At 35.2% G+C, this 18,811-nt stretch overlaps 2 protein-coding genes across 2 annotated transcripts; one reads left to right on the top strand and one right to left on the bottom strand.

The window, feature by feature from the left end:
- LOC110903948 (DNA polymerase alpha catalytic subunit) lies at nucleotides 1–10,631 on the top strand. The gene is made up of 29 exons (XM_022149758.2): nucleotides 1–1,262; nucleotides 3,715–3,873; nucleotides 3,977–4,060; nucleotides 4,182–4,256; nucleotides 4,339–4,403; nucleotides 4,499–4,589; nucleotides 4,669–4,857; nucleotides 4,949–5,227; nucleotides 5,307–5,486; nucleotides 5,573–5,686; nucleotides 5,775–5,894; nucleotides 5,973–6,275; nucleotides 6,358–6,450; nucleotides 6,516–6,707; nucleotides 6,793–6,849; nucleotides 6,932–7,024; nucleotides 7,096–7,218; nucleotides 7,295–7,392; nucleotides 7,469–7,514; nucleotides 7,602–7,715; nucleotides 7,800–7,883; nucleotides 7,971–8,084; nucleotides 8,174–8,263; nucleotides 9,280–9,356; nucleotides 9,458–9,656; nucleotides 9,733–9,786; nucleotides 9,872–9,991; nucleotides 10,100–10,174; nucleotides 10,273–10,631. The coding sequence occupies exons 1-29, from the start codon at nucleotides 201–203 to the stop codon at nucleotides 10,417–10,419; spliced, it is 4,497 nt and encodes a 1,498-aa protein (XP_022005450.1). The 5' UTR covers nucleotides 1–200; the 3' UTR covers nucleotides 10,420–10,631.
- Nucleotides 10,437–13,776, bottom strand: LOC110903949 (nicotinate phosphoribosyltransferase 2). The gene is made up of 15 exons (XM_022149759.2): nucleotides 13,492–13,776; nucleotides 13,187–13,334; nucleotides 12,936–13,055; nucleotides 12,705–12,839; nucleotides 12,546–12,607; nucleotides 12,384–12,459; nucleotides 12,153–12,254; nucleotides 11,908–12,024; nucleotides 11,747–11,805; nucleotides 11,482–11,656; nucleotides 11,272–11,406; nucleotides 11,099–11,197; nucleotides 10,917–11,025; nucleotides 10,712–10,824; nucleotides 10,437–10,638 (listed from the first exon to the last, which is right to left on the bottom strand). The coding sequence occupies exons 1-15, from the start codon at nucleotides 13,659–13,661 to the stop codon at nucleotides 10,561–10,563; spliced, it is 1,698 nt and encodes a 565-aa protein (XP_022005451.1). The 5' UTR covers nucleotides 13,662–13,776; the 3' UTR covers nucleotides 10,437–10,560.
- Between the last annotated feature and the right edge of the window lie 5,035 nt (nucleotides 13,777–18,811).

Here is an 18,811-nt window from a genome sequence, read left to right as displayed (position 1 = left end):
TTCCACATGGTATATCGGGCAACCGGGTATAGCCCGGGTCGCGCACCTTTCCCCCAATTTACTTTTGGCGCTAAAATGTTCTTCCCGCCATTTTACACATCTCACTTTCCCCCATTTCATCAAACCCTACAGACCAAACCCTCAGTAGATCTACTCCACAAACCAAACAACAATCAACCCAACTGAATCACCAGATCAAAATGACAGACGATAACCAACGCCAAAAGCGAAAAACAAGAGGAGTCGACTCAGAAAAACGAGCAGAAGCACTTCGCAAACTCAAAACCCTACGACAAGGCGGCAACACCAACGACGCAGATCGTTACCAGATCAAAATCGACGAGCCGATCTACGACACCGTAGACGACGATGAGTACGAGAGTCTCGTGGCCAAACGGCAAGAAGATTACCGAAACTTTATCGTTGACGATGATGGTTTAGGTTACGCAGATGAAGGAGAAGAGGAGGATTGGACTAAATCCGGTGTCGTTCCGTCGTCTGAAGAGGAATCGGAAGGTGAATTGGAGAAGAAGAAACCGAAGAAGACGAAATCGGAAAAGAGAGAAGTGAAGAAGCCTTCGTTTGAAGCTGCGGCTGCTTTGATGGGTAAGCAGAGGATATCTAACTTGTTTACTTCTGCTGTTTTTAATAAGAGTAAGCCTGCTGTGGCGGTTTGTGATAGTATTTTAGATGATGTGCTTGCTGAAATTACACCTGATGAGAGTGAGAAGGAGAAAAGAAGGAGAAGTAATAATAATGTTAATAAAAGGTTTGTTCAACACGACACAGTTTTGGTTTCAGATAGTGCAGTTAAGGTTAAGATTGAGAATGCACATAAGGTGTTTGATGAAAAGTCTGATGAACAGCCAGATGAAAAGAAGTTGTTTGATAGGCCCGAAAATGGTGAGGATTTGGGTGGTGTGGAAGTGGTGGGAAGGGAAGTTGAGGTGGTGAAGGATGAGAGTGAGGTGAAAGTTGAGGCGAAAGTTGAGGCTAAAGTTGAGGCGGAAGCGGTGAAGGAGGCGGTTGTTTGGACGTTGAATGCGAAAGTTAAAGAGGAGAAGGATCCAACTTTTAGTGCAAGTGCAGGGTTGCAGGCGGTTGTGAGTTCTGGTTTGAGTGAGGAGACTGGTTCGGGTTTGAATTCGGATGGAAAGTCTCCGTTTGTTGTGGATTCGGATGGGTCTCTGCCTTTCTACATGCTTGATGCTTATGAGGAGTTTTATGGTTCTAATGCTGGCAAAATTTATCTGTTTGGGAAGGTATTTATGTCTGTTTAACTTTATGTCAGTTGCAAAAATTATTAGTTACTTATTTCAAGTTGACATCGACAATATTGTTTGATTTTATCATTCATGATTTTGGTAATTATACAGGACTCAGTAGACTTAACATTGTAGTCACACTTGGCTTGAGCACTTATATCTACATGATGATGCATCTAGCATAGTAGCATGTTATGAATGTCTTAGGGGGTGTTTGGTGTTGCGGTTTCAAAATAGATTATGCGTTTTCAAAACTGCGTTTTGAAAAAGCATGTAGGTACATGCTTCTCCAAAACTGCGTTTTGGAGGCAGATAATCACTTTTTCATCCAAACACTTTTTTAGATTATTTATGTTTTACAAACGCAATAATCAAATAATCACTTCAAAATGTAATCCCAAACACCCTCTTAGGATTTAGGAAGCACATTAGATTTTTAATAAAATCATATCATGTTTCATGTCACTTGTTTTATTCGTATTCGGTCATTGATTGAACACTCAAGGGTGTTTTTTTTCATTTCATCAACTGTAGTTTGAATAACAGTCTGCTAATAAGGTTTTCAGATTTTCATGTGACATGCCTTTCTCATATTACATGGTGCATGTTGTATTGTAGCATTGTGTGGAAGGTTTCAGTAAGAGGTCATAGGTAGGGCTGTAAACGAACCGAACGAACACAAACAAGACCTTGTTCGTGTTCGTTTGTTAAGAAATATATGTGTTCACGAACTGTTCATGAACACTTACCGAACGAGATTTTATGTTTGTGTTCGTTTGTTAAGGAAATGAACTTGTTCGTGTTCGTGTTCGTTTGTGTTTGTTTGTTAATTTTAGGCAACGAACGGAAATGAACGTTGATGCACACGAATGGGTACAAACTAATGTCCATGAACAGAAATGGAAGCAAACGAACACAAACAAACATTCATGAGTAGGATATATAATACAATGACACTTATTAAGTATTTTATTTGTCGGAATTTTGAAGTATATAGATAAAATATAGAAACTAAAAACACCAATGAACTATCGAACACAATCGAACACGTTACCGAACATTCACGAACATAAATGAACGAACACAACCTCTGTTCATGTTCGTTCGTTTAGTTAAACGAACGAAATTTCTTGTTCGTGTTTGTTTGTTTAATAAATGAACGAACACAAACGAACTTCCCGCCGAACGGTTCACGAACTGTTCACCGAACGTTTGGTTCATTTGCAGCCCTAGTCATAGGTAGACAATTATCACGGCTGTCAGTGAATAATGGAAGCTTGTATGCACTAATGCACCAATAGATGTAGATAATCTATGTCATGTAACGCTACTTTTTTATTTATGATTGTTTACTAATTTACAACTTATTATGTATCAAGCTGAACTTTTGACAGTAGACGAATAAGAACAGTACTTAGATTGTAAGAGAAGCGTATTTCATAAAAATCGGAACTATGGGAAAGACATTGCTTGTAATATCTCTATTTTATTTCTTTGTTTACACTGCTATGGTCTAATATAAATCTGAATGTGAATATCATGATGCATTATGGCACCTACTGTTTAACTCTTGGTTTAAAAAAGCGCGCTTGAAGCGCGCTTGAGGCGATGAAGCGATGAAGCGATCGGAAAAACGCTTTTTTGGCTCTGAAGCGCTGCATTACATGAAGCGAGCTGAAGCGAGCTTTAAGCGGTGAAGCGTTGAAGCTGTGAAGCGACGCTCCAGCCAATCAGATCACTATTTGGGCCATTTTTTAATATTTGGGCCATTTTTTAAGCGACAAATTCCGGCGACGGAGTTGCTTTCAGCCGGAAACCAGGAAGAAGGGGGAAGAAGAAGAAGAGAGATGCTGACGGCTGCGTATATGTCTTTTAGGTTTTTAGGGTTTTTATAAGTTAAGGTTTTTAAACATTTAACCCCTCTATCTTTCATTAGTTTACATTCAGTCCCTAAAACTTCTAACTTTTTACTTAAAAAGTGTAAAGATAGTTTGTCTATTTAAACATTTAACCCCCTCTATCTTCAGTAGTTACATTTGGTCCTTAAACTTTTTAATTTATGCATAAAAGTACAAAATTAACATTATAAAATACATATATATAATATGGATAGCTATTTTTTATACATATATATAAAATTAACATTATATATAATTATATATAATATGGAGCGCTTCGTATACGTGAAGCTCTCGCTTCGCGCTTGAAGCTTTGCTTAAAGCTTTTGGAACCAAAACGCTTCGGAGCGCTTCGCGCTTTTTTAAACCAAGGTTTAACTTGACACTTAAAGCAGACCACTGAAAAGTAATAGACATTAAATGAGTTGTCTCATGCCTTGTGGATGTTTGACGTGACAAATTGAATTTTACTTTAAGACGTTAACTCTTGTGCTCTATGCATGATGGATAAAGAATGATCTTGATCTTTGAAAGTTTCCATTTGAATGAAGGTTAAAGCGGGAAATACGTATCACAGTTGTTGTGTGGTTGTGAAGAATATGCAGAGATGCATATATGCTATCCCCAGTGGTCATGCATTTAACGAGACTGCCATTCTGAAGCTTGAAGAATCAAAAGTATCACCTGCAGATTTTCTCACCAAGCTTCATGTAATAGACCTTCCTTACATTCCTCTAAGTTACATAACCATTTTACTTGTATTATTAGTTATTGTCCCTTCCAGTTATTATAGACAAAATTTTACTTTATTAGGAAATGGCATCTGGATTGAAGGCCGACCTGACAAAACAATTGCTTGACCGCAATGTTTCAAACTTCAGCATGAAACCAGTGAAGGTCTGTTATTTAGCCAAATTAGATTTAAAAATAAAGAATTGATGTTAACTTTAGCATGTCTCATTTCTGTTAACCAACTGCTCTTGGATGATTGTTTGTGACTTTTTTCATTAATTTTCAGAGGAATTATGCATTTGAGAGATCTGACATAGAGCGCAGAGAACATTATGTACTTAAAATTAGTTATCCATTCAAGGTATTTCACACATTATGACCCTTGATTCTTCTTTCTTTTCTTATATAGGTTTTTGTTGACATTTTATATGTTGAAACTGCAGGACCCACCGCTTTCTTCAGATCTTAAGGGAGATACTTTTAGTGCTCTGCTGGGAACACATACAAGGTTTCTGTTTTTCTTGAAAATTCTAAATTAATTGTAATATCAGATTATTTACAAAATTTGTAGAACTTGAAAACAAATCATTGTGATGCATGCAGTGCCCTAGAGCTTTTTCTTATCAAAAGGAAGATAAAAGGACCCTCATGGTTATCAATTTCAAAGTTTTCTAGTTGTTCCACTGCTCAGCGTGTGAGGCTTCTGAATTAACTTTTTTTTTATACAATTTCGGTTGAGTTCTTCATATCATATTGATTACTTTTATGAACAGGTAAGCTGGTGCAAATTTGAGGTTACTGTTGATTGTTCAAAAGACATTAAAGTTGCCAATAACCCAACAAATACTGGAGAGATTCCTCCTGTAGTTGTCACTGCGATCAATCTGAAAACTGTAATAAACCAAAAACAAAATACAAATGAAATCGCCTCTGCATCCGTCATTTGCTGTCATAAAGCCAAGGTACCTCATATGATACATATATTTTGCTACTGAATTGTCTATTATGTGTTAAACTGTGAATCCGCTTCTAATTAACGGCTGAACCGTACAGATTGACACCCCCATGTTAGCCTCTGAATGGACAAGACCTGGAATGTTAAGCCATTTTACAGTTGTGCGTAAGCTTGAAGACGGCTTGTTTCCAATGGGATTTAGCAAAGAAGCAGCAGATAGAAACTCAAAGGCTGGGTCAAACATCATTAGCATGGAAAGCAGTGAAAGAGCTTTATTAAACCGGTTGATGATTGAATTACACAAACTGGATAGTGATATTCTCGTTGGTCACAATATATCCGGATTTGATTTGGATGTTCTTCTCAACAGAGTCAAGGTTGAATGTTGAAATATTAAATTAAATTTACTTTATGCCTGGTTTAATTAATTAGTTAAACAATAACATGATATTTCAGGCTTGCAAAGTTCCTAATAGCATGTGGTCGAAAATAGGACGGCTTAAGCGGTCTGAGATGCCTAGGCTTAGTAAAGGCAGCACGGTTTTCGGGTCTGGAGCAAGTCCAGGAATTATGTCTTGCATTGCCGGTCGGCTTTTATGTGATACCTTTTTGTGTTCTCGTGATCTGTTGAAGGAGGTGTGAAGATTATGTTGGGCTGTATATCAAGACGATATATTACTTTTTAATAATTAAATATTAACGGATAAAAGTTTTTTTTCCAGGTTAGTTATTCATTGACAGAACTTGCAAAAACTCAGTTGAGTAAGAAGCGGAAGGAGATTGCTCCACATGATATCCCTCGGCTGTTTCAAAGCTCTCAAACCTTAATGGAACTTGTATGTCCTATCGCTCATTTCGGTCATATTTTTTAAAAACATTTCATGACAAGTTTTAAAAAAAAATATTAATATTGTGGATTTTCAGATTGAAATCGGGGAGACAGATGCCTGGTTGTCAATGGAACTCATGTTTCATTTGAGTGTGCTTCCTCTCACACGTCAACTGACTAATATTAGTGGTAATCTTTGGGGTAAAACTCTTCAGGTAAACACTAGTGAAAAGCTTCTTGCATCACACACACATATATATATGCATATAATATTCATATGAATTTGGTTTCAGGGTGCTAGAGCTCAAAGAGTTGAATATCTTTTATTGCATGCATTCCATGCAAAGAAATTTATGGTACCTGACAAGCTTTATACACCAAAGGAAAACAAAGTAGTAGCAAAACGCAAGTCAGAGAGTCCTGAGGAAAAAGTAATGAATGATTTGGGTGTGAACGATGAAATAGAAAACGAGCCTGTAAGATCCAAAAAAGGACCCGCGTATGCAGGAGGTTTGGTGTTAGAACCCAAAAAAGGTTTATATGATAAATATATTTTACTTCTGGATTTCAACAGTCTATACCCTTCTATCATCCAGGTTAGTCATACATTCACTATACTCTGTTACGTCCCACCTCTTCATATGTATGCTGAGCTAAACATTTATGTTTTCTTATCAGGAGTATAATATCTGTTTCACAACAGTAGACAGATCCGAAGATGGTTTAGTTCCTCGCTTACCTTCTTCAAAAGCAACTGGAGTTCTACCTGAGGTAATTAAACATAACTGATAACACAAGTAAAAGATTAAAAGTAACTAATTTTTATATGATTGTAGCTACTTAAAAATCTAGTTGAGAGAAGGAGAAATGTAAAAGAGTGGTTGAAAACTGCAACGGGTCTCAAGTACCAACAATTTGATATACAACAGCAAGCCCTTAAATTAACAGCAAATAGTATGTATGGATGCTTGGGGTTTTCAAATTCCAGGTTCTATGCAAAGCCACTTGCAGAGCTTATAACACTACAAGTAAGAAACGCTATAAGTTTCTTCTGAAATATGGAATTTTCTATAAGAACAAATATGTGATTACTAAGTTGTATATTATTTACAGGGGAGAGAGATTTTGCAAAAGACTGTTGATCTTGTTCAGAATAATCTAAACTTGGAGGTGATTTATTTAATACAGTAATTCATTTTTGTCTTTTTTATTGACTTGTTATGTTTCTTGAAGTTTTTCTTTTTGTTTCCAGGTGATTTATGGTGATACCGATTCAATTATGATATATACTGGACTTGATGATATTAGCAAAGCCAAAGCTATTGCAGGAAATGTCATCAGAGAGGTAGAGTTTTAACTTGTTTGATGTCATTTTGCCTTTTTGTGAATTAACTCCTGTATCCGTTTGAATGTTAGGTTAATAAGAGATACAAGCGTTTAGAAATTGATCTTGATGGTCTATACAAGAGAATGCTGCTGCTTAAGAAGAAGAAATATGCAGCAGTGAAAGAGCAAATAAGAGATGGGAAAGTTCATAAGGTACTTATTTAGGTATTCTTTGAATATTATTATTTTTTATATTACCTGTAGTTTCTAAATTTTATGAAATATGTAGGTTATAGAGCGAAAAGGTCTTGATATGGTTCGACGTGACTGGAGTTTGTTATCTAAGGAAACAGGAGATTTCTGTTTGGAACAAATATTATCCGAGCTGTATGTATACTTTGTGTCTATTTTCAAGCATCATCACTTTTTGAAACTTACGATGCATGAACTCTTATACTAATAGGTCCTGCGAGGAAGTTGTTGAATCAATACACAACAAACTCAGGAAGGTATATTCACAAGTATTGGATAATTATATTCAGATAGAATCTTGATTCATAAGCGAACATTACAAATCTTATTATCTGTATAAGCAGGTACAAGAGGAAATGAGGAATGGAGAAGTAGCATTGGAGAAATATATTATTACAAAATCGTTGACCAAACCACCTGAAGCCTATCCAGATGCTAAAAGTCAACCGCATGTTGAAGTAACACCACAAATCTTGTCTATTTTGGTTCATTATGTATTTATGTGTTTATGGTTGTTCATTCACTTGCTATACTCGATACAGGTGGCACTCAGGCTGCGAAAACTAGGATACACCAGTGGTTGCTCTGCTGGTGATACAGTTCCTTATATAATTTGCTGTGAGCCGGTTAGTTTTAAAAGTTCACTCACTTTTGCATAATCTGTCTCTTTGATCTGTTTTTCTATTTATTTATATTTTTATTTATGTCAATAGGGGAATGGTTCGAGTTCATCGGCAGGGATCGCTCAGCGTGCAAGACACCCTGATGAATTAACAAAGGATAACGAGAAATTAATGATTGACATTGATTATTATCTGGCACAACAGGTAGTTTTTACTTTTTATTTATATGTATTCTAGTTTTATTATGTAGTTTTTTGTTCTATTACCTCATCAACTTTTTATGGTCATTTCAGATTCATCCAGTAGTATCGCGTCTCTGTGCATCAATCGAGGGTACAAGCCCATCCGTTCTGGCTGATTGTTTAGGGCTTGATCCTTCCAAGGTACACCCAAGCTTTTTGTGGTCACCATTAGTTCTTAACTAACAAAATTGGGTCTAGGCCTGTAAATAAACTGAACGTGTCGTTTATGTTCGTTAATTTAATAACTAAACAAACATGAACACAATTTTTTGTTCATTTAATTTTAATTAAACGAACGAACATGAACACACGCTTTGTTCATTCATTTATGTTCGTGAACGTTTGGTTATGTTAGTTCATTTATGTTAGTTCATTTACATTTGTTTATGTTTGTTCGTTTCAATTTAAATACACAAATAGCTATATTTATATAAAAAAGGGTAGTTGCACGGTACCCCTGACCGCGGAAGGGATCTCCCTTCCCAGTTCACCACCCGACAAGGATCCCTGGCGGCAAATACCCATAGCCATCAAAGAGGGGTAAGAAACATGTTTCAAACCCGAGACCTCGAGTGTCCTCGGTCCGGCTTTAAAGCGGGTGTCGGTGGCCACCAAAGTGGCACTAATGGGAATTGAACTTGGGTCTCCATTGGAGAACCCAAGTCACTCCACCACTAGGCCACTTGTGGTGGTTAAATGTTAAACAAAAAAGGAACTCTGTACTACTTGTATAAATATAACTAATTGGTAATTGGGCTTTCTAATAATAAAAAATGGGGTTTTCAATGAAATTTAACGTAATTAATCACTAATTTATATAAAAAATACTTTATGTTCATTTATGATCGTGTAAGTTTGTTCAATTATGTTCATTTGTGTTGTTTATTGTTAAATTATGTTCGTTTACGTTTGTGAACTGTCCGTTTAAGTTTTAAATGAATAGACATAAACGAAGTTTTAAATGAATAGACATAAACGAAGAGGAAAATGATCATTTTCTTAATAAACGAACATGAACAGAAAATGTGTTCGGTTATATGTTTGTGTTCGTGTTCGGTTAAATTTGAATGAACGGACACGAACATGCCTTTGTTCGTGTTCTCGTTTGGTTCATTTACAGGCCTAATTGGGTCTTTTGTTTATGACTTATTTTTCAGTTTCAAAGCAAATCAATCGAAATTGCAAACAACGATTATTCCAGCTCAGTTATCTCTGTCACAGATGATGAAGAGAGGTAATCACTAATTTACTCTTTTTCACTTCTGCTCTTGTTGGTGCTTTCTTACAGTTTTAACTGATGCATAACTGTAATTGTGCTTTTAATATGGATTTTAGGTACCGTGGTTGTGAGGCGTTACGTTTGTCATGTCCTGGTTGCTCCGATACTTTTGACTGTCCATCTGTCTCCAGTTACATACGTACATTAATCCTTGAAAAGCCGTCAGACTTGCAAGATCAATCATCCAGTTTTTGGCAAAAGTTATGTTGCCCTAAATGTCAAGTGGAAGTCCCTCCGGTTTCAATATCCAACCAGGTTAAAACCTTTGATAAATTAAATTAAAAATCCTATGTAAAGATGTGAAACATAACTCTTATATTGTTGCTATCAGGTAAAACGACGAGCAGATCTATTCATATCAACATACTATAAGGGTGTAATGACGGTACGCAACAATTTTATGTTTTAAATATATGATTTTTGTACAAGAATACGGTTTATTATCTAACTATTATGCGAAAAACGTTCAGTGTGATGATGAAACCTGCAACTATACCACACGAAGTTTGAACCTGCGAGTCATTGGGGACGCTGAGAGAGGAACTGTATGTCCAAGTTATCCTCGATGCAATGGCCGTCTTGTGAGACAGGTTTCCATCTCTTCTTTCAAGCTTCAGTATAATTATAAATAATACTTTTCTAGTTTATTTGTCACTATTTATCAACATTTTACTGACTAGAAACTTTACCTTGACTAGTACTCTGAGGCAGATGTGTACAAACAACTCTCGTACTTCTGCTATCTTCTGGATGTTGATCGGTGCATTGATAAGGTTTTTACGTTGAACCCAACTCAAATTTGAATTTTATAGTATGATATTCACATAAATAGAGACCAACAGTTCATAAAATTTTATCAATTGTGTTTCAGGTTGAGGCTAAGTTTCGGGCTTCAGTTGAGAAAGAGGCTGCTAGGATCACACCTTTGGTTGAATTAGCCTCGATGACAGCACATAAGGTCAGGGACCGGTGCGGTTATGGGTGGGTGAAACTCAATGATCTTTTTGACGCAATTTAATTACTTCGGGTCGGATGTAATATAAAAAACAAGGTCAATTATGCATTGTATGAATGGAAATGTTTATTGTGGTATTCAGATAAACAATAAAAATATTCAAACGACCATGATGTCAGGTTTATCTGCGTAACATATGCATCCTTACTGCAGCTCCCCTACGGGTGCTTCGTTGAGCCATAGAAAATGAATGAACTCATATAGCTTTGCACTTACACTAACCTGTTCCAGTAAAAGCATTAAATTATATTTGTGTTTAATAACTTTTTTTGTAAAAAAATGTTTTTATGCTTACCTTGTAAGGTGTTGGATTTAATATTCTCATGTGATCGGTTCGCATCTGATCCAGTTGTTTCATACAATGGTTTCTGATCTGCTCAAGCGTTGGCAGCTCTTCTCTTGCTTTGTCTTCACATATTTATATACATTTTAATCATACAAATGTATAAATTGGATATATATATATATATTGAAAAAAAATTGGAATATTCAAGTGTAACCTGCACTGCCAGGCCAATAACACTTCATCAGATCCTCAACATGTTGTGGCACCACATAAGCTCTCTTTGATTCATTAAACGGGTGTCGACATAAAATCCTTTGGCCTTCCTGTATTTAAACAAATGAGCGGAAACGATTAGTTTTAAACAATATATAAAACGGATACAAATAAAGAACTTACCTTCGGAGGTGGTTCGTTTTCACCTGACATTATGTCAACAAGGGCATAGCCTTCCTTTCCATACAATCTAAAAGACCGTTTTTTACATGGAATCGAGACCTAAGACCATCACAGCATCCAATTGTTATCCCAAATTCACAATACAAACAGAACACAAATTAGTGATACTAAACCTTTGAGATGTCTTCCGACAGCTTTATACGTGGCTGATTATTTATCTCAACAAGCTTGAACACGCAACCTAGAGCAGGTTGAGCAAAACATGTAACCAAATTGGTTCCAATCCCAAAAGAATCAACCTCATGGCCCTGACCAAAGCAAGCAACCAAAATTTAATATAGAATCTTTACATATTTATAGATTCTTTTTTATTAATAACTCACCTGTTTGTTTAAAGCATCTAAAGTTTCCTCATTAAGGTCATTACTCGCAGTAACGTTGATCTTTCCAAAACCAGTAATGTGAAACTCCTTTTCAATGGTATGAAAAAACTTCCTTGCTTCACACGACAGATACGCAAGGTCACCAGAGTCTAATCTAATGCCTTTTGCTTTATACCTGTACAAAGAACGGTAATCAAGCCTAGATACGACATATTAATAATAAAAACACAATCTTTTACAGAAAGAAAGCATATTAAAAACACACCCCATATCATTTAGTGCTAGAGCAACGGCACAAAAATTAGGAATGCCACTCCTCATCACCTGATTGGATGGAATCACGGAACCACATGGATAATATTAGGTAACCAATAAATGAAACTAAAAAACTTATACATATGTAAGGTGATTAAAGAATTCTCATACATCATATGTATCCACAAGGGCTAGAAAGTTGTCCGGAAATGCTAACGCGTACGATACAAAAGCTGCCAGCTCACTTTGATTAGTCTCACCGAATACACCCGCTGATGAACTTAATCTCTGTAACACAGGCAGAAGTAGAACAGCACTAATATGAAACATGAATGGAAATATAAGCTTGTTAGGTCAAGTAATTATTTCTTTCAACTAATTTGTGATATTCATGAGATTACAATTTACAACTACACCTTGAGTTTCTCTAACCACACTTGTGTGAGATCAACAAAATCCTTGCATACTCTTGACCCATCTTGACTTTTGAGAGACCTCTCCGTAATCTCATCAGGTCCCTAAATATCCACAAATTGACTAAGATAAGCGTATCAAAAAACATCATAATGTAGTAATTTATATAGCAGTTGCACAGAATATTTGAACTTTCACTAAACGGATAGAAAGGTTATATATATCACACCAACCGTGAACGAGCTGACAAAAGCATGAGAATGGGTCCCACGAAGCGGAATTCCAAATAACTTCCCAGCTGCACAATTGCTATATAACACAAAAATAAAAACAGTAATGAGCTACAACAATGTTTAAGAACATGTTGATTAACATACGTGGTCGACATTAATTACCTTGTCGCATCAAATCCTCCCATGTAGCAATACCTCGATGCCCCAACACCACCATCTGGGCCCTACGGATGAAATAAACAAAAATAATAAATAAAAAAAACTAATTAAAATGTAACCATATAATCAGTTGATGATATAAAAAATAGGGAACTCTAAAACCTGTGCCCGCCGAAGCCCAAACTCAAGAAGAAGTTTATTCTTCCCAGCAACAAAACGGTGTCTTGCAGCGTTTGTAGTGACTAAAGAAGCAAAATTTATAAGATTCACAAAAGGAGTTTCCAATAGTTGAACCACCTGACAAACAATAATATAAATATGTTTTACGAACACTATGTAATGAAAAAAACATCTTGCAAAATGGACATATAAACCGGTTAATAAGAGACTCACAGCAACAGGGCCTTCAATCCTCATCAAGGGTACTTTGGGAAACACAACAGATCCCTCAGCAATAGCATACACTTCAACATCAGAACAGTTAATTCCTCCAAGATATTCAAAGAAACCATCCTATGCTCAACATGAAAAGAAATGCTAGTAAATGACCCTTCTACCCTTTTGACAGTTAATGATGATGTGCAAGTTGTACAAGTAACTTCATCTTTCTTTATGGACTAACAACCATAAGAAAACTATAATACCTCACATGTGGGAGACAAACATTCTCGAACAAAATCAATTTCGTCCTGGGATAATCTAAAATTAGCAATGAACCTTATGCACTCTTCCAGACCTGCAAAAACAGTATATTCGCCCCCGAATGGGTTCCTCCGAAAATACAAATCAAACCTGAAACAACCAATCAGGCAGGGTGGGTACTATAACATATCATTCTTAATAAACCTAATTAATTAGTATGAATGAATAATTCAAAGATGAATAATACGAATAATTATGTAAAAGAAATATGAAAGATATAAAAGGAAGGAGTTATTGAGAAACTAACACGGCACGATCATTATGTTTGCCGGCTTTCCAATAAGCATAAGCCATGGTGAACTGGTAGAGATCTGTAAGGAGTGGTGTAACCATTGGATTGGTGGGGCCGTTGATTGCCTTGTGGTGGTGGTGGTGGTCATCTTTTACGACGCCGTTTATCTTGGCTGTTGGTTTCATTATATGTAACCAGAAAACAGAGGAAATTGTGGTGGGTGGAGCTGATGTATGCGTCAACTACGAGAAAAATAACAACGTTGTTGGACGAGGAAGAAGAAGGGAAGGTGGATTTGGAAATGAGCTAGATACCAAAGTAATAATCTATATCTATACATATAATAAAAGAAACCATTTAAGCAACACTTGTCATCATATTAGGCCATATCTTACGAATAATTATAATTTTAGTTTAAACTACTATATAATAAAAGAAACCTGTTTTACGTCACTTGTCATTCTCTCATTTAATTGATTAAAATTATTAATAATACTAATAATAATAGTATTTAATCTAAATTAATACAAATTTTTATTATTAATAATATTTAATCAAATCTAAAATCTAATCTAATACAAATTTTTATTATCAATAATATTTAATCAAATCTAATAAGAATTCATACGAATTCCAAAATAATAATAATATTTATGATAATAATTCCTTTCATCTCATCCTGTGCGTATGTATGTGCATGTATATTAAGTTAGAAAAAAAAAAACTTAATTTCTGAGCCCAATTGCCACTTAATGATTATCGGTCCAACTCCTTTTGAGGACCAAATCGTCCCAACTCTCTTGTGTTCAACTGTTGGCGCATGCATGTTATTTGATCTGATTCCTCAAAACAAACTTCCGAACTTAAGGCCCTAATCCTCAAACCGCCCCAACTGCCAAACTAGTTTATAAATTACGTGAGAGCATGTTGTCTTCTTTATAACTATCCAAAACTCTCATCAAACCCTATCTGCAAGTATACTAATCCGCGAGTATAAAAAATCTCTCTCTATCTCCCTCGCTGCGAAATCGGTCCCAAGATCACCACGCAATCGGTTAGTACAACTCACTCCACAGTTTTTAATTAAGTTTTTGTTGTTTCGGTTTCGGTTCGATCTCGACTTTAGTTTTAAGTGCATTCGTGACATGAACTTGACTTGGTATGAAACTGTGACTTTGACTTGGTACAGAAACTATGCTTATATGTACGAACACATGCTACTTGGTATAGAAACTGTGATGTGTATGTTATGTGATGTGCTTATATATGATGCTACTGTGATTATAAGGTTTTATGAATGGTACGAAAATAGTATTAACCTAATTTAGAAAATAATAAAAAAATCCATTTTGACTTAGAAAGATTTTTTGTAACAATAGATGAACATGTGTAATACACAGGGTTTTTAAAGATATAACATTTTTTTTATTATTTGCTATATAAAATTAAATTGATTAAACCCGTACAATACACGATGTTTTTTTAAGTATAACTTTTCTATTATTTAGTATATAAAATTATATTTCTTCCACCCGTGAATATACAGGGGTTTTTTTAAATATAACTTTTTTATTGTTTGGTATATAAAAGTACTTTTATTCAACCCGCACAATACACGAGGTTCTTAAAGATATAATTTTTTATTATTTAATATACAAAATTATATTTACTCAATACATGTAATAAATGAGGTCTTTAAAAATATATTATTTTTATTTAGTATATAAAATTATATTTATTAAACCCGTGTAATACACGGGGTTCTAATCTAGTAAATTAATATATACACGGGCAATAGATCATATAAAAATATTCGAGTAAATTACGTTTTTGGCCCCCGTGTTATATCACTTTTACTATATTAGTCTAAAATAGGATTTTAAGATTTTTTAACATATGTGTCCTTATAGTCTCTGATTAATTATTTGTCACATGGATGGCACATGATAAGTATAATGGTAATTTCTCCTCCTCTCTTATTGACTTTATAAAGAAAACCCTAGCTATTTCTTCCCCAGATCATTAACCAGACCTAACCACCAATCTTTCTACAAATTTCTTCCCCAAAAATCAAGCTGCATTTGCTCATCGATTTGGTCAAGCTGCATTTGCTCATCGATTTGGTCAAGCTCCTTCCATGATTTCAATTCTGTCGAGCAACAAGATGATCAAGCTGCTTGGCCAATTCTGATTTCAATTCGGTTGAGATGGGTTTTGGAGATAAATCCCTTTTGACAACAGTTGACTGATCTTGACCGTACTTTCTGGGTTTCCCTCTTTTTTTCTTTTCTGTCACCGGTGTTACTCTGGCCGTCGTGTGTACGGCGAAGATGATGCAGCAGCCAGTTGGCTTGTGATGGATTATGGGATTGATCTTATGGTGCTGGGCTCAGTTCTTGGAGCAATTTGGTAGTCTGATGGTGCATCTGATTTCACCATTGTAACACCACTAGTATTCATCTCTTCCATTTTCTCAAAAAAATTATGAATTTTTTTTTAGCAAGAACACAATAATTTTTTTTAATGATGATCTTGAAAAGAAATCTCAAATGTTGAATGAGATTTTACAGTTTTTGATTTTTAGTACAACTTACTTAAAACAGTCACAAGAAAAATTAAATGAAAAAGATTAAAAGTTGAAAACTGAAAAGATTTTTAGACCAAACAAAAATTTGGGAAATTTTGTTCATGGAAGAGAGATCAAAGAGGTAAGAACAAGACTGTTTTTAAAATAAAATTTCAGAAAATTATAAAGATGAGAGAGTGCACAATATGAAGAAGATGAATAGATGATCAATATATATATATATATATATATATATATATATATATATATATATATATATATAAGGGAAGGCTAGACAGAAAACCCTTAAGTTTTTAGAAAACTCTGTAAACTCAAATCTCCCCCCATTTTTACCCAACCTCCCGACATTTTTTTTTGAAAAAAATAACACATGTAATATACATGTTTTAAAGTGTTTTGGGCAAAAAAAAAAAAAAAAGCGCCGAAGGGATGTTTTTAAAATAAATAAACAAATTTCAGCAATGTCTGGTTGCCTAACATGTGTTAGGCACAAAAGACAGAAACTTGCTGATTTTTTTTTAAATCATTCATTCGGCGCTTTTTTGATTTTTTTGGCCCAAAACTCTTAAAAACATGTATATTACATGTGTTATTTTTTTCAAAAAAAAAAAAAAATTGTCGGGAGGTTGGGTTTTCTAGGGTTTTCTATATATATAGGGTTTTCTATATAGCCCTCCCATATATATATATATATATATATATATATATATATATATATATATAGGGGATCGCTAAAATGAAAACCACCTCTAGTTGTAAGAACCATAGGAACCACTTTCTAGCCTTTAGATCAACAAGATTAATGTATGAGATTAAAAGTAAGAAAAATTAATATTAAATACATTTTGTCTTATTATATCTTTAATTTTTTAATCCAAAAGGGTAGTTTAGTAAAATAACACTTTTCTGTCTTTTTCTCTTTATTATTTTTTAATTAATTTTTTGTTTTATTATATTACTTTTTAGTTTTATTATATTACTTTTTATTTTTTTAAAAGATTTTTTTTATTAAAAACAATTTTAAATTCAGATTTTTTGACAAAAAGAAATTAATTTTGCGCGCCGGTTTTTTACACGCCGTTTTTACGTCCGACTTTTTTACGCGTCGTTTTTTTGACGCGCCGTATTTAACGCCGTTTTTTACCGCGCCGTTTTTTTAACGCGCCGTTTTTTTGTCCGGCTTTTCCACGCGCCGTTTTTTCGCCCGGCTTTTTCACTCGTCGTTTTTTCAAACGCGCCGTTTTTACGTTAACGTTTTTTTACGTTTTACACGCCGGTTTTTTACGTTTTACGTGCCGGTTTTTTACGTTTTACGCGACGGTTTTTTACGTTAACATTTTTTACGTTTTTAAGTTTTACGCGCCGTTTTTTACGTTTTACGTATTACCTAAAACTTTTTACGTTAACATTTTTTTACGTTTTACGCGCCGGTTTTTTACGTTAACGTTTTTTACGTTTTACGCGCCGGTTTTTTACGTTAACATTTTTTACGTTTTTACATTTTACGCGCCGGTTTTTTACGTTTTACGTAAAACTTTTTACGTTTTACGAAAAACTTTTTATGTTTTACGAAAAACTTTTTACGTTTTACGATTTACATTATACTTTTTACGTGTTACGTAAAACTTTTTACGTTTTACGTTTATCGTTTTACGATTTTACGTTAAAAAAGTTTACGTTTTACGTTAAAAAAGTTTAGGTTTAACATTTTCTTTTACAAAAACTTTTTGTCGCAACACGAACGCACCCAGAAAACGCAAACTCGGTATGTGTCTCAGATAGATTGTTATCGTCATCGACTAGGGAAAAAAATATAAAAAACCAACAACATCAAAACAAAGTGTATCTCGATAAAAACGCGGTTTGGCTCAGATTTTCCGATTATCAAAAAGGCTGCAAAGTGGGGTTGCAGGTTCAAAAACCTACCCTCCGCCGTCCTTGCCGCGCCATCTTAATCAAAATCTACGTTTTTTTTTGCATCATCGCCACCCAATCGAATCATATCAAAAAACCATCAGATTCAAACACATCAAACCCACATAGTTTACTGTTCAAAATCACCATAGAAATCAAGAACACAGATCAAATCCCCACCATTTTTCATAGAGAGAGAAACGCATATCAACTTCCAAAAATCAAAACCCTATCATCAAAGATTCAAAAAAGCACCAGCAAGCCATTTTTTAACAGATCAAACCCTAACAACTGCCATAAAATTTCAAAATCAGCCCAAAAAACAAACAAACCCACAGAATCAAGCAAACAAACCCACAGAATCAAGCAAACAAACCCACCACTCACCACTCCCTTTCGCCATCAATACCCCCCCCATCAACACCGCCGTCGGCAACCAAAAACACCACCGTCACCATCAACACCCCTCCCCCCAACTGTCAACCACCACCTCCTGCAACCACAAGTCTAATCGGATAATTAACCCATTCAAACGGATCTGAAAAAGAAGAAGGTGAAGAAAAGAAACAAAATAAAATGGACTCACCCGAGTTGGATGAAGCTGAAACCACCGGAGCCGCACCTCCGGAGCTCGTCTCTGGAAAATAAGTTACCGGAAACACAGAGAACATCATCGCTGAATAATCAGTTACAGGAAAAGAGGGAGGAGGTGGTTGTAGGGTGAGGTTGTCGGTAAAACGGGGATAAGGAGGATGGTGGTGTGTGACGGAGAAGTCGCCGGTGAACGGAAATGAGGGAGCTCGGTGGGTTTTTGGGGGGGTTTGTCGGAGATGC

The sequence above is a fragment of the Helianthus annuus genome, chromosome 14 (genome assembly GCF_002127325.2).
Source record: "Helianthus annuus cultivar XRQ/B chromosome 14, HanXRQr2.0-SUNRISE, whole genome shotgun sequence".
Classification (NCBI taxonomy): Eukaryota; Viridiplantae; Streptophyta; class Magnoliopsida; order Asterales; family Asteraceae; genus Helianthus; species Helianthus annuus.
This window is presented reverse-complemented; position numbering and strand designations above follow the sequence as displayed.

Coding starts and splice junctions, on each gene's coding strand:
- LOC110903948 (XM_022149758.2), top strand. CDS start 201: ATGACAGACGATAACCAACGCCAAAAGCGAAAAACAAGAGGAGTCGAC. Junction 4,404..4,498: donor CTGCTGGGAACACATACAAG/GTTTCTGTTTTT, acceptor TGATGCATGCAG/TGCCCTAGAGCTTTTTCTTA. Junction 6,451..6,515: donor CAACTGGAGTTCTACCTGAG/GTAATTAAACAT, acceptor ATATGATTGTAG/CTACTTAAAAATCTAGTTGA.
- LOC110903949 (XM_022149759.2), bottom strand. CDS start 13,661: ATGAAACCAACAGCCAAGATAAACGGCGTCGTAAAAGATGACCACCAC. Junction 11,806..11,907: donor CCCTTGTGGATACATATGAT/GTATGAGAATTC, acceptor CCATCCAATCAG/GTGATGAGGAGTGGCATTCC. Junction 10,639..10,711: donor TAAATCCAACACCTTACAAG/GTAAGCATAAAA, acceptor TTACTGGAACAG/GTTAGTGTAAGTGCAAAGCT.